This window comes from Danio rerio, chromosome 8 (genome assembly GCF_049306965.1).
Source record: "Danio rerio strain Tuebingen ecotype United States chromosome 8, GRCz12tu, whole genome shotgun sequence".
In the NCBI taxonomy this organism is placed as follows: domain Eukaryota; kingdom Metazoa; phylum Chordata; class Actinopteri; order Cypriniformes; family Danionidae; genus Danio; species Danio rerio.
In genome coordinates this window covers 59,072,458-59,087,319 of record NC_133183.1, presented here as the reverse complement: position 1 = coordinate 59,087,319, position 14,862 = coordinate 59,072,458, and the positions used below count along the sequence as shown (strand labels likewise).

At 36.8% G+C, this 14,862-nt stretch overlaps 2 protein-coding genes across 3 annotated transcripts in view; both read left to right on the top strand.

The window, feature by feature from the left end:
• plp2b (proteolipid protein 2b) overlaps window positions 1-8,245 on the top strand; it is a 36,758-nt gene extending 28,513 nt beyond the window's left edge. Inside the window, exon 5 of one of the 2 annotated variants that reach the window (XM_005167325.6) lies at window positions 5,267-8,245. In XM_005167325.6, the coding sequence (XP_005167382.1) occupies window positions 5,267-5,274 (8 nt within the window). In that variant the 3' untranslated portion in view covers window positions 5,275-8,245. The remainder of the gene's footprint in view (window positions 1-5,266) is intronic. The other variant, NM_001161445.1, reaches the window with a different exon arrangement.
• Window positions 8,246-12,243: 3,998 nt separating this feature from the next.
• prickle3 (prickle homolog 3) overlaps window positions 12,244-14,862 on the top strand; it is an 81,345-nt gene continuing 78,726 nt past the window's right edge. Inside the window, exon 1 of the mRNA XM_693557.10 lies at window positions 12,244-12,477. Coding sequence (XP_698649.4) covers window positions 12,436-12,477 — 42 coding nt within the window. The 5' untranslated portion in view covers window positions 12,244-12,435. The remainder of the gene's footprint in view (window positions 12,478-14,862) is intronic.

The following is a 14,862-nucleotide window of genomic DNA, read 5'->3' as shown; positions in this document are numbered from 1 at the left end:
ACTAGGTTATGATTGAATACTAACCTGGGTTAATCGTTTCTGGTCAACTGTATGCCAATGCAAAATCAGCACGTTTAAGGTCTGTTTCCTTTAAAAATGAGCGATCTCCACTGACTGAGTGATAACTGATATAAAGTGGGTCTCAGATTGTACAAGAACCACTGCATTAAATTACATTTTTTCCACCATGTCTTTATAATATGAGCATTTATTTTACCCCAGTATATTCAATAAAGCTTCTGCGCTAGCCTGCCAACTCTGACAGGTGCGTGCGAGCAAACGGCTTGTCTCGTTTTACGCTTGAGCAACTAAATGAATGCCTTCTGTCTTGTCAGCTTAGTCCCTTTATTAATCAGGGGTCGCCACAGCGGAATGAATCGCCAACTTATCCAGCAACTTTTTTTTACGCAGCGGATGCCCTTCTAGCCGCAACCCATCTCTGGGAAACATCCACACACACTCATACACTACGGACAATTTATCCTACCCATTTCACCCGGAGGAAACCCACGTGAAGGCAGGGAGAACATGCAAACTCCACACAGAAACGCCAACTGAGCCAAGGTTCGAACCAGCGACCTTCTTACTGTGAGGCGACAGCACTACCTACTGCGCCACTGCCTCGCCCCAAAGTTTATTTAACTGAATGTAATTTAATGACATTACAACATCGATGCTGTAAAAGAAACCGTATAAAATGGGAAAAAAAAAATCACAATAACAGGTCACCAGAAGTTTATCAGTATGGGAACAACACTAGCTCGGCATATACCCCATTGCCTCTTATTACAGTTATGTTCATGGGCCAATGACATCACCACATTGAAATGGTCCTATTGTGACATAGCAGGATGTGCAATGTGGAGTTGGGATTGTATAGTTTAGGGTTATATATATATACTGATTAAATTAACACATTGTTTCCCAATAGGGTTGTTTAATTCATCTGGTGAAATTGTATTTGTATCACAACATATATTGCAGAAATACAAAATGTCTGATTTTTCTAATATCATGCAACCCTATTTGCAAACCTTCATGAGTTTATTTCCTCTGTTGAACACTAAAGATGTTTTGAAGAAAGCTGAAAACCTGTGACCATTCACTTTCATAGGAACAAACAATTACTATGGAAGTCAATGGTCACAGGTTTCTAGCTTTCTTCAAAATGTCTTCTTTAGTGTTTAACAAGGTGAGAAGCAATTGCTAAAATATCTTAAAATAATGTCCCTTTGATACCTTTTTATGTACACTCACTGGCCACTTTAGTAGGTACACCTGTCAAACTGCTTGTTAACACAAATTTCTAATCAGCCAATCACAGCAACTCGATGCATTTAGACATGTAGACATGGTCAAGACGATCTGCTGCAGTTCGAACTGAGCATCAGAATGGGGAAGAAATATGATTTAAGTAACTTTGAACGTGGCATGGTTGTTGGCGTCAGATGGGCTGGTCTGAGTATTTCAGAAACTGCTGATCTACTGGGATTTTCACGCACAACCATCAGAGAATGGTCTGAAAAAGAGGAAATATCCAGTGAGTGGCAGAGCTGTGGACGCACATGCCTGGTTGATGCCAGAGGTCAGAGGAGAATGGCCAGACTGGTTCCAGCTGATAGTAAGGCAACAGTAACTCAAATAACCACTCGTTACAGCCGAGGTCTGCAGAAGAGCAACTCTGAGTGCACAACACGTCCAACCTTGAGGCAAATGGGCTACAGCAGCAGAAGACCACACCCTAAAACTATACAATAGAAGATTAGAAAAATGTTGCCTGGTCTAATGAGTCTCGATTTCTACTGCAGCATTTGGAAACATAAAAAAAGCACAGAACCATCCTGCCTTTTATCAACGGTTCAGGCTGGTGGTGGTGGTGTAATGGAGTGGGGGATCTTGGCACACTTTGGGCCCATTAGTACCAATTGAGCATCGTGTCAATGCCACAGCCTACCTGAGTATTGTTGCTGACCATATCCATCCCTTTATGACCACAGTGTCTCCATTTTCTGATGGCTACTTCCAGCAGGATAATGCACCTTGTCATAAAGCGTGAATCATCTCAGATTGGTTTCCTGAACATGACAACGAGTTCACTGTACTCAAATGGCCTCCACAGTCACCAGATCTCAATCCAATAGAGCACCTTTGGGATGTGGTGGAACGAGAGATTTACATCATGGATGTGCAGCCGACAAATCTGCAGCAACTGTGTGATGCTGTCATGTCAATATGGAGCAAAATCTCTGAGGAATATTTCCAGTATCTTGTTAAATCTATGCCACGAAGAATTAAGGTAGTTCTGAAGGCAAAAGGGGGTCCATACCCAGTACTAGTAAAGTAGCCAGTGAGTGTGTATATAAAACACTTTTGTAAACAGAATTTAATACAGACACAATTGTTTGAAATAAAAGTCTATTTTTTTTTCTCTGTGAACCTTTTAAAAAATTCCAACATTGGTGGAATGGCCTTTCATTGAAGAGACAGACATCAGGAGCTGTTTAAAAGATAAACACATTTCTAGAGTGTTTGGAATGACATGAGAGTGAGGAAATGATGTCAGAATTGTCCTTTCTTATATGAACCAAACCTTTAAACCTTGTGTATTGTTCAAACTGACTACCTTTTCTTTATGTTTGGGGCTGTTTTAGCCTCATCGACTTTCATTAGAACCACATTTTTTGTTGGGAAGAGGTTGAATTTGTAGTTTTTCTGTTGATCATCAGTTGGCACTATTAACCCTTTAGATAGGCCTGTGCAAAAAAGGTTCTGGCTTTTATAAAGAGTTTCCTATTTCTCAGATATATCAAGGAAAGTATACAAAGGTCTCACACACACATGCAGACACACATACTATACTCAGGCCCGGATTATTAATTCTGAGGCCGATGGGCACAATGTCTTGTAGGCCCACTACCTGGCCGCATCCCTATAGTTAAATTTATAAAATAAGATTAATATTATTCATTCATTCATTCATTCATTTTCTTGTCGGCTTAGTCCCTTTATTAATCTGGGGTCGCCACAGCGGAATGAACCGCCAACTTATCCAGCACATGTTTTACGCAGCGGATGCCCTTCCAACCGCAACCCAACTCTGGGAAACATCCCCAAACACTCATTCACACACACTCATACACTATACGGGCAATTTAGCCTACCCAATTCACCTGTACCGCATCACTTTGGACTGTGGGGGAAACCGGAGCACCCAGAAGAAAACTCACATGAACGCAGGGAGAACATGCAAACTCCACACAGAAACTGAGCCGAGGATCAACCCAGCGACCTTCTTGCTGTGAGTTAACAGCACTATACTGCGCCACTGCTTCGCCCAGATTATTATTATATATTTTAATAAAATTAATCTGTAATGTATTGCCTGCATTTTTAAAATAAATGATATACAGTACATATATTTCTGGTCTACAAAGATTTCACTTATTTTTACAGCATTTAAAGCACACTTTGATAAAATAAATACTAATACAACTAGTGAAAATTATTGGATTTTGATGCACTTGTTCAGGTTTACTGAAGCAGTACTAAAATTTATATTAAAGAGTGTTTTTAATGTATAACTTCTACAAACTTATTATGCACACGATTTGGATATAACACCTCTCCAATCCAGTTCAGTTCTATGAATCTGAGTTCTCCATAATACACACACTTACTAATGATTCGTACTTGTCTTAACGTGATTAAGAGTAGACAAAATCCGATATGTAGTGTGGGAAAAAATAAGAATGACTTCATCAGACGCTGGATTCAGACCAGGTTCATGATCGGTCGTGTCAAAACATGTTGCCATGTGTATTATGAGCTACGCCACTCACTCTGCTGCTTGCCGCTCTCTTTAGTTATGTTGTTTCTGTCAACCAAATGCGTGGGAGTCACTCAACTAGCTCATTCCAATGAGGTGCACTTTTACACTTACCTAAATAGACACTACAAAATCAGTTTTCCCCCCTCGCAGGGGCCCCAAGCACCCACGGGCCCCTGGGCCTGTGCCCATAATGCCTATTGGTTAATCCGCCCCTGACTATAGCCCCTTTCACACAGCGATACCGGTAAATATCCGGAACATTTCCGGAACTACTTTACTGGTATATTCAAAAAAACGCTGTTCACACAGGCGAGGACGTTACGGAATTTTTCCGGAAAAGAGCATTCACACATCCATCGCAAAATGCCCGTAAATTCTGACATCATTAGCCAGAAATGACCTCTAAACGGCTGCGCTTGTGTTTGTAAACATTTGACTACATTACAAACTCTTCGGATGGATCAGTATTGAGTACAACTCTAATGAAAACATAGGGTAACATTTTCGCATGTCGAGATGTTCATGATATGTGTGTGTGCTGGCGCTATGGGCGCTCACGGGCACACGCAAAGCTTGAAGGTAAACAAACAACAGATTATCATAAACATTTTATCGATAATTATTTACACAGCATTAAGAAGGAACATAGAAACATTATCTGACTAACATCTAGCAGCTAAAAGTGTCTGGAAAAAATATTCAAAGGCTTTTATTCTCATAAACCGTGCGGAAGTAAATGCGTCTGACTGTTCTGATTGGCTAAAGCAGGTGTCTCACGTCAGCACGTTCTAGACGTGTACGCGCTTATTACGGTAATCTTCCTTCTGCATTCACACAGCGCAGCATTCCGGCAAATTGCCGGTAATGTTACAACTTCTCTTTCCGGAAAATAGCCAGAACAAATTTACCGGTATTTTCAAAAAGGGCCTGTTCACACATACAACCTTTCCGGAAAATTGCCGGTAATTTTCCGGAAAGGTCTGTATGTGTGAAAGGGGCTTATACTATATAAAAAAGCTATAAAGTAAGCTTTTTTTGCTCTACAACTGATGATCAACATTAAAAATGACAATAATGTTACCTCTTCCCAACAGGAAAAACCACCAACAATAAAGAATATGTAATATTATGGAGTCAAGGCATTGCAATCAGAAAATGTCATTATAATGGAAGTCAATAGGGCAAAAACAGCCCCGAACATAATGAAAGGGTGGCCAATTTGAGTGTATTGTTAAATTTTAAAAAAAATCTAAGCATTTTAGTCAAATCAAAGCATAAGTTTTGTCACCAAAAATCCTTCCATTTGCTGAAACAGAGAAAGGTGTGACTTAAAATCACCCCAGAGTGGATGAAAACATCCTCAGCAGCACACAAGGGTTAAACCTGTTGGAGTGTCTCCTGATTTTAACAGCACATGTTGTGACTCTCTTTGCACAGGTCGCTGAGGACCATCTCCCAGAGTTTTACAGCTGACATTTGGTGTTTGAGCCAAACACTTTTTCACTGGTCTCTCTGTGCCGTTTAACATGCCCGCTCTTAATGTCCTGTAACCATATCAGCTTAACTCGACTAACTATTCCCTGGTTATTTATTTGGCGTCTCCCTTTTTGTTTTCTCTCCCTTGTTTTATTTTAAACAGATGACAGAGTTTGAAAACTGCTTGCCTCACTACAACATTAACAGCAACCAAAACATGGAGATCGAGTCTAAAAATGGCAAAAGGAGAGAATTCCTGAGAGTTATCGCAAAGTTACCAAGACAGATGAAGACTGGAGGAATGCAAAAGGGATCCCACACACACACACACACACTCACAGATGCATGCATACAAAAGAAGCAAAAGGGGCTGAACTGTGAGACTGATGAGAAGAAGAAACAGCCATATACGAAGGAACAGAGAGCTGTTGGCATCCAAAGAGTCATTGCTGTCGTCTTGCTCTAGCACAAAATCTTCAGCTTGTTTGGTTACAAAAGGGCTTAAATGGATAGTTCGCCCAAAATTGACAACTCTGTCATCATTCACACACCCTTTATGACTGTCTTACTTTTGTTGAATGCAAATGAAGGTATTTTGAAGAATGCTGAAAAACCTGTAACCATTGACTTCCAAAGTATTTGATTTACCTAGAAGTCAATGGTTTCAGATTTCCAGAAAAAAAATGGCGTCTGTGGATGTTCTGTCATCATTCTTTATGACCTTCTCTCTTTTCTTGAATGCAAAAGAGGATATTTTGAAGAATGTTGGAATCTTCATAAAAATAAAATAGAAAGCCATAAAAAGTGTGTAAATGATCATAGAATTGTCATTTTTCTGGAAACCGGTAACCATTGACTTCCATAGTATTTGTCTTTGCTACTGTGGAAGTCAATGGTTACCAGTTTCCAGAAAAAAAAATACAATTCTGTCATCATTCACACACCCTTTCTGACTGTCTTACTTTTGATGAACGCAAAAGAAGATATTTTGAAGAATGCCGAAAAACCTGTAACCATTGACTTTGATTTTACTTTGAGTATTTGATTTACCTAGAAGTCAATGGTTACCGGTTTCCAGAAAAAATGACAGTTCTGTCATTATTCACACACCCCTTATGACTTTGTTTCTTATGTTGAATCCAAAAGAAGATATTTTATGGAATGTTGGAAAGCATTGACTTTTTAAAAAGAAAATAGAAAGCTATAAAGGGTGTGTAAATGATCATAAAATTGTAATTTGTCTGGAAACCGGTAACCATTGACTTCCATAGTATTTGTTTTTGCTACCATGGAAGTCACTGGTTACCAGTTTCCAAAAGAAAATTACAATTCTGTCATCATTCACACACTCTTTATGACTTTCCTTTGTTGAACACAAAAGAAGATATTTTGAAGAATGTTGGAAAAAATGACTTTATAAAAGGAAAAAAGACAGTCATAAAGGGCTTGTTAATGACAGAATTGTCATTTTTCTGGAAACCGGTAACCATTGACTTCCATGGTATTTGTTTTTTCTACTATGGAAGTCAATGGTTACCGGTTTTCAGAAAAATGACAACTCACAATCATTCACACACCCTTTATGACTGTCTTACTTTTATTAAACACAAAAGAAGATATTTTGAAGAATGCTGAAAACCTGTAACCATTGACTTTCATAGTATTTGATTTATAAACTATGGAAGTCAATGGTTACAGGTGTGCAGCTTTATTAAAAATATCTACTTTTGTGTTTTCTAAAAGAAAAAAACTCATAAAGGTTTGGAAAAACTTGAGGGAGAGTAAATATTGAGTCAGTTTTCATTATTGGGTGAACTATCTCTTTAAAAAATGAAGGACTATTTCAAAGTAACTCGTCCTTCAATTAGTTTTATTCCATCTTAAACAGTTATACTATTATTATGATTATTATTATTATTATTATTATTATGTTGTTGTGTTAAAAAAAACTTGATTTAATTCAGTCTGGTGCTTAAGTTAAAGTGACATTTAAAGGCTTAAGTTAAAGTTTGCTTAAGTTAGTGTTGGTGTAAAATGTCCTCTCAGCTCGTACCTGTAACTAAATTTACTACATTTTAATTAATAGTGATTGTTCTTGATGACAAACAAAGCAGTTCTATATGAACTTAGCGATTTCAGACAGGATTAGAGACAGGTTAAACATTCAGGGAAGAAAAAAAGGCATTTTTCAGTGATGTGATTTTCATTTCTTCCAAGATGGCATCAATTTGTACTAACAATATGTACAACATGTTCAATTTTATCCATCATTTTTACATGTGACCTCAATGGATGCTTGCTTTCTTGATGCCATAAGTGTTTTATTATTGTTGTTATTTTATTTTAATAATAAACCAATTCATTTAGCAGACATCTTATTATTTTACTAAAATAGCACAGACAGATTGTCAATGATTTCCCAAGGAAATACTAGGAATAATAATAAAACAAGTTCACTCCACAGAGAGGATTTTAATGTGCCTTAAAGAGATGTTCTGGAATATTTGGACTGACAAACACCTTTTCAGGAGGAAACCAAGCATCTGATTTTTACAGAAGTTGTCATTTTATTGTCAGAAAGTCACAAAAATATTGGTAAATCACACTAATCTGACCTGTTGTTGGTTATACGAGTGTTTGAAACTATTTATGACATATAAATTGATGCAACCATTTATAAATGATACTGTATATTCCAGTTTGTCAAAACTGCCTGTTTTTAATGAGCATTTGTTATTATATATTTGTTAGATGGTCAGAAATGCCATCAGTTCAGTAAAAATAACTTAACTCAGGATTTTCTGCTCTTTTAAAAACACATTTTCAGATAAACACCTTTGCATATTTTTGTTTGTAGAAGTAATTCATGTCTCTGTCTAATTGGTGTTGCTGATATTTGGAGTGTCGATAACATTTAATAAAAGGCTGTTATTACTTGTTCACTTTGTTTCTCTCTCTCTCTCTCTTTCTCTCTCTCTCTCTGTGTGTGTGTGTGTGTGTGTGTGTGTGTGTGTGTGTGTGTGTGTGTGTCAAATTAAGACAGCAAGTGCAGCAGCGCCACCTGCTGGAGTGTTATGAATGGTTTGGCTGACAATCATTCGTTCATTTTCTTTTAAGCTTTGTCCCTTTATTAATCAGGGGTCGCCACAGTGGAATGAACCGCCAACTTATCCAGCATATGTTTTATGCAGCGGATGCCCTTCCAGCTGCAACCCATCACTGGGAAACACCCATACCCTCTCATCCACACACATACACTACAAACAATTTAGCTTATTCAATTGACCTATAGCACATGTGTTTGGACTGTGGGGGAAACCCACGCCAACAAGGGGAGAACATGCAAACTTCACACATAAATGCCAAGTGACCCAGCTAGGACACGAACCAGCAACCTTCGGGCGACATGGTGGCGCAGTGGTAAGCACTGTCGCCTCACAGCAAGAAGGTCGCTGGTTCAATTCCTGGCTGGGCCAGTTTGCATTTCTGTGTGGAGTTTGCATGTTTTTCCCGTGTTACTGTGGGTTTTCTCCAGGTGCTCTGGTTTCCCGCACAGTCCAAACACATGCGCTATATTGAACTGAATAGTGTGTGCGTGTGTGTGAATGAGAGTGTATGGATGTTTTCCAACTGGGTTGTAGCTAGAAGGGCATCCGCTGCATAAAACATACGCTGGATAAGTTGGCGGTTCATTCCACTGTGGCGACCCCTGATTAATAAAGGGACTAAGCTAAAAGAAAATTAATGAATCTGAATGCCAGCAATTGGACTTAAAAATCCATGTGATGTGAACATGAGTCACTAGATGGCAGCATCTACTTTAATTACGTAAATATTCTGAAATTGGCATGCGTGTTTTTCGTTTTGGTAGGAAAAAAATAAATAAATGGCGTCTTAAAAAATAAATAAACAACACTTACAAAAAGTGAACTTTACACGTTTGCTTTCATTAATCTGTTATAATTTATTTTTATTTATTTATTATTTTCATTTTTTATGTTTTTGTTTTATTATTTTAATTTTATTTAAAAAAATATTATATTAAAATTATAATTTATAATTTATTGTAAGGATCTTGGATATATTTTGTGTCTGAATTTGCATTAATACTTTATTTAATGTCCCAATGCTTATAATAATAATAATAATAAAATACGTTTTAGAACAAAACAAAAAAAAAACTGAAAAAATGAAGACTAGAATAATGGCTTAGATTTAGGTCTGCAATTGTAGTTAAGAATATAACTATAATTTTATATAAATATATTAAACAATTGTATAGTATTATAATTTACATAAAGTAATTAAATAATGTAACTAATGTATATATTTTAAAAGAGATAGATAGATAGACAGACAGACTGACAGACAGTAAAACAAATCCAATAATGTTCTTGCCACACAGTTGTCTAAATGTAATGTCAAATTTATTAAAAAGACAGACAGACAGATAGATAATCTTGCAATGGGTATTTTTCTAAGATTGGGGTAAAGTTTGATTTTTTTTTTCTTTTTAAAATATTTCCCAAATGATGTTTAACCGAGCAAGGAAATGTTCACAGTAGGTCTGATAATATTTTTTCTTCTAGAGAAAGTCTTATTTGATTTATTTCGACTAGAATAAAAGCAGCTCTTAATTTTTAAAACACCATTTTAAAGGTCAATATTATTAGCCCCTTTTTTTATTTTCGATAGTCTACAGCAGTGGTTCTCAAACTTTTTTCATCAAGTACCACCTCAGAAAAGGATTGTCTCTTCAAGTACCACCATAATGAGCAGTATTGAAATTCAGTAGTACAGCACTGCACAGTTCAAAAACTCCTGAACTTAAATGTAAAGTATTAACATATAATAGCCAACTATCAACACCTGGAAATGTTGCCTGGACCTTAGAAATATAGGCTATATGTCATCATATTCAATTGTTGGTAAATTTTGAAATATATGTAGCATGTACATATGACATTACTCCTCCGCGTACTACTAGAAGGAAGCCTGCATACCACTGGTGGTACATGTACCACAGTTTGAGAACCACTGGTCTACATAACATACCACTGCTATGCAATAACTTGCCTAATCACCCTAACCTGCTTAGTTAACCTAATTAACCTAGTTAAGCCTTTAAATGTCACTTTAAGCTGACTACTAGTGTCTTGAAAAATATCCAGTCAAATATTATGTGCTGTCATCATGACAAAGATAAAATAAATCAGTTATTAGAGATGAATTATTAAAACTATTACGTTTAGAAATATGTTGAAAAAAAATTTGCTCCCCGTTAAACAGAAATTGAAGAAAAAAAATTAACGGGGGCTAATAATTCTGACTTCAACTGTATCTCTTCTTTTTATATGAGCTTTACCTGAGACTTATTCCATCCTTTTGGCATCTTTGACATATTATATTTGACTATATTTGTACATTTATACTTTATAACACATAGCCAAAAATAAATAGTGTTTCTCATTTTATTCCTTTTCAATCATTATATTCCTTAAATAAAATATAACTTTTTAAATTGATTAATATCCTGACGTTGTTTGAGAGTCTGTTCTGGACAGTTCCATAAACTCACATCCCATACGGACGTACACACACTTGTCCTCGTTTTCAACCTCCTAAAATGTTGTTCTTCTCTCAGATTATATCCACCTTTTCTTTCTTCAAAAGACTTTTGTATGCATTTTGGAAGAAGTTTTTTTCCCTAGCTTTAAACATAAATTGTGAGTTTTTAATTTTAAGAAAATCATTGAACTGTAGCATCTTCAATTAAAAAAATAAATGCTCCAAATACCCCACATTTTCTATCAGTTTAATGGCTTTTTTCTGCATTGTACATAAGGATCTCAAGTTGGATTTATATGCATTCCCCCAAATTTCAACACAATAACTCATATATGGCTACATAAGTGTGTTATATCAGTGGTTCTCAAATTATGGGTCGCGGGACAATGACAAGGGGTCGCTTGGTGATTTCCAAAATTCAAATAAAATTTATTAAACTATTTGAATTACCATATTTCATTCATAACTCACAGAAGATAATTAATAGTTGCGTTAAAGAAACGACAACATCAACGACATACAAATAAAAATCAGCCTTTAATTTTTATATTAAAATGTAATTAAATTAATAAACGACAAAAACAAAACATTATTTGGATTATAGACTTGCAGTTTTGTGTTGTTCTCAATATGCTCATGTTTATATTTACCTATAGTTGTGTCTGCAACGTTTATATATTTACAGTATAACCACCTTTTAAAATGGGGGTCGCGAGTCACTGACAGTGTTATTTTGGGGGTCGCAGGCAAAAAAGTTTGGGAACCCCTGTGTTATATAATACATACATTGATTTATTGTCCAGGATAAATCCTGCTTTATACCTTATACTTTGAATAATCGGTCTGAAATCGCATGAATGACTTCAAAACAACATTAGCACTATTGACTGTGAACAATGTTGTACTTTGATAGTCTTTGGCTGCTAGTTTGATTTCACTATTTAGAGATATTTATATAAATATACACTTAAAAAAATATTCAAAGATGATTCCTTGGATTTACTCTTTTTTTTTTACGTTAAGTGGTTGTAAACAATTTATTTGGGCTGAATTTAAACAAACAAATTAAGATGAACATTATTAAATTTAATTTGATTGTTTAAATACAACACAAATAAATTGTCTGCCACAGTTCTGCATGCAACACTTTTTTCAGTGTACTATTAAGGAGAAAATCTAAATGTGTGAATATAAAACCAACTTTACCTCATTTACCTTAATTTTTTTAGTGTATGCCGTTGTCATCCACACCGCGGCTGGCTTGTTTTGGTATTGAGCATGAGCAGGCTACATACAGTATACAGTAGTGAACAGGGCAGGGGGTGGTCCTCAATCCTCAAAGCACACTACAGTTAAACACTTGTCCTGTAGGTGTAGCCCGTCTGGATACACGTTCTTACGGGCAACTTCTTGTGGAGTTCCTGCCAGCACGGAGATCTAACAGGCCAAAAAAACAGACACTTAATTTAACATTACCTCAGAAGACGAGTCACAACAACTTACCTCAGACTGAAGGGAACTAAAAGCGGACATTATGCGAGTTTTGTCGTGAATACGCCGACATGTTCACGCGGGGCTCGAAGAAACGGCGCTCCAATCGCTCGGTAAGTTGCTCTCATGTCGTGGCATCCCGCTTTAACGAAACCACAAGCCGTTTTTATCATTTCCCACAGTTTCTGGTCGATTATCTGAATGAACGCCGCGTGGTTTAAAAGTCTCTTTAAAGCTATTGTGCCGTGTTGATGGCGAAAGTTATTGTTTGTTTGTTTGTTTGGTTTCTCGCACTTACTTTACCTGAAGTTGAAGACGCTTCAGTTTACACACACATACATTAACCTTCTTTCTGTAATACCAATGCGGGGTTTTTTTTCTGCAGAATGTACATTTTCAGTCATTACTTTGCCCTTAAAAAGTATAAAATAATTCGTGAACTATTTTATTGAGGGGGCGTGACTTATGTGGCTACGTCAGCTTTACCTGTGCAGGTGACGTCATCGGTCTAGGTTACAATTTCATTGTAAAATAAATAAATAAATATGTGTTTGTCCCATGACCAAAATAACAAATAAAGCTAATGCATAATAGTTATTCCCACTTGAAAAATCGATTAAATGCTGTAAAAAATGCAGGGTAACATAAAACATTTACGTTATAATTAAGTTATATAGTGTGAATAACTCTGCCATGTTTACAGCATGCCTCTTTACAGCTGAAATAATGTTTAAACTTATTCAAGCACTTTTCTGTACTTGTATAAGCAAATGCTGAGCCTACAAAAGTGCTTATATACAGTGCTCAGCATAATATGAGTTAAAGTTGTTTTTATATTCGCACATTCGTTCATTTAGCAGACTCTGTATTGTTTAACATGTTACTTTGAATATTCGATCGGGAATTAGCATGCAAGTATGACTTTAAAACAACATTAACACTATCTAATTTACTGTGGACAATGCTGTACTTTGATAGTCATTTGCTGCTAAAATAATTTCCCTATTTAGAATTTGTAAATACTTTTCTGAAATTATATTATTAAGAAGAAAGTCTGAATATCCGAAAATAAAACCAACTTTACCTCTATCTCAGCATATAAGAGTACACTCAGTGTGCGAATCATACATTACTGATCAAAGGAGTCAACTTTTTCAGTAGTAGTTTGATAATACATGCTTCAGTGAACCAGATTTATAAACATATTTAATTACATCCAATTTATTCATAAAATGTATACATTTTCGAAAAGTCGCTTGGGAAGAAGACTTGGGGATTTCAATATCTGAGACTGATTGGGATAAATGCCTTTTATCTGTTTATTCATGTTCTGTAAATTCAAGACACCATCTTATTCAGTACAAAGTATTACACAGACTTCACTATTCTAATACAAAGCTTAATAAATTCTATCCCTCGATTTCCCCCACATGTGCCAAGTGTAAAGCTGCTGAGGGTACTTTAGCACATCTTTGTTCTTGTGTTGAAATTCAGAATTTTTGGTTAGAAATATTTCAGTTCTTTTCTAAGGTTTATGATTGTGTTTTACTCCCTGACCCAATGATAGCAATTTTTGGCTGGTCAGATTTTCTTGAGACCCTCAACTGAAATGTACGGTTACCTGTTCAGTACAAGTGTGCCGCAAGCCTACGTTTGAGTGAAGGTTTCGGCCGTTAGATCGCCCCCTGGGGGCTGGCTGCAGTACAAGTCATAAAGCCCGCCTCCTCCGTGTTAATGAAGGAGACTTGAGCCCAAATAAAAAAAAATATTACACTTGCAATAAAATGTCCCGAAAGATAGTTCTGGTCGATTAAGGCACTGGTTATTGTGCTGAAATAGGTGCAGATCTTCATTTTTGTAAACAGTTTGTTTTTAGCAGTAATTTAATGCTGGGCGTGTCATCGTGATTGACAGCTGTGATTGACAGTTTCTCAAAGCGTGGCGTCTGAGCTTCGGCAGGAGACTGAAGTAGACTGAAATGTTATTATTCGATTTCTGTGTTATTTTACCATGACAAAATGAGTTCAGCAGTAAACTATAGTTTCTGACATACATGATCCTGGTGGAACACTGTTTATTCGCTAAGTTCAGGGCTTTTTTCGGGCTTTATTAGTTTGCTGATACACGCCTAGCCACCCAGATAGCAAAACACAGTTCCGGCTAGATTCTCGCCTGCCGGAGACTTATCTCTTAGAGCTCAGACTGACTAATGTTACCTCTGCTGGACCTACTCCGGATGCCTGGACTCACTACCCAATTCCAGCCCGAGTCAATCGAGCCAGATGCGGCGGCCGAGCGAGCAGGCGCTGCCGCATGCGAGCCGGAATCAGCCCGCGACGCCGCGAGTAAGTTATGCGCTGCGGCCTGGAGCTGGCGCGATTGAATATATAAAACCCTCATATTTGTTAACGTTATTACATCCATTTGTGTTGATATGACAGCAAACGCATGCTGAGAAGTTCGGGGGGGCGTAGTTGATTTTACATAAAGCGTTTGAT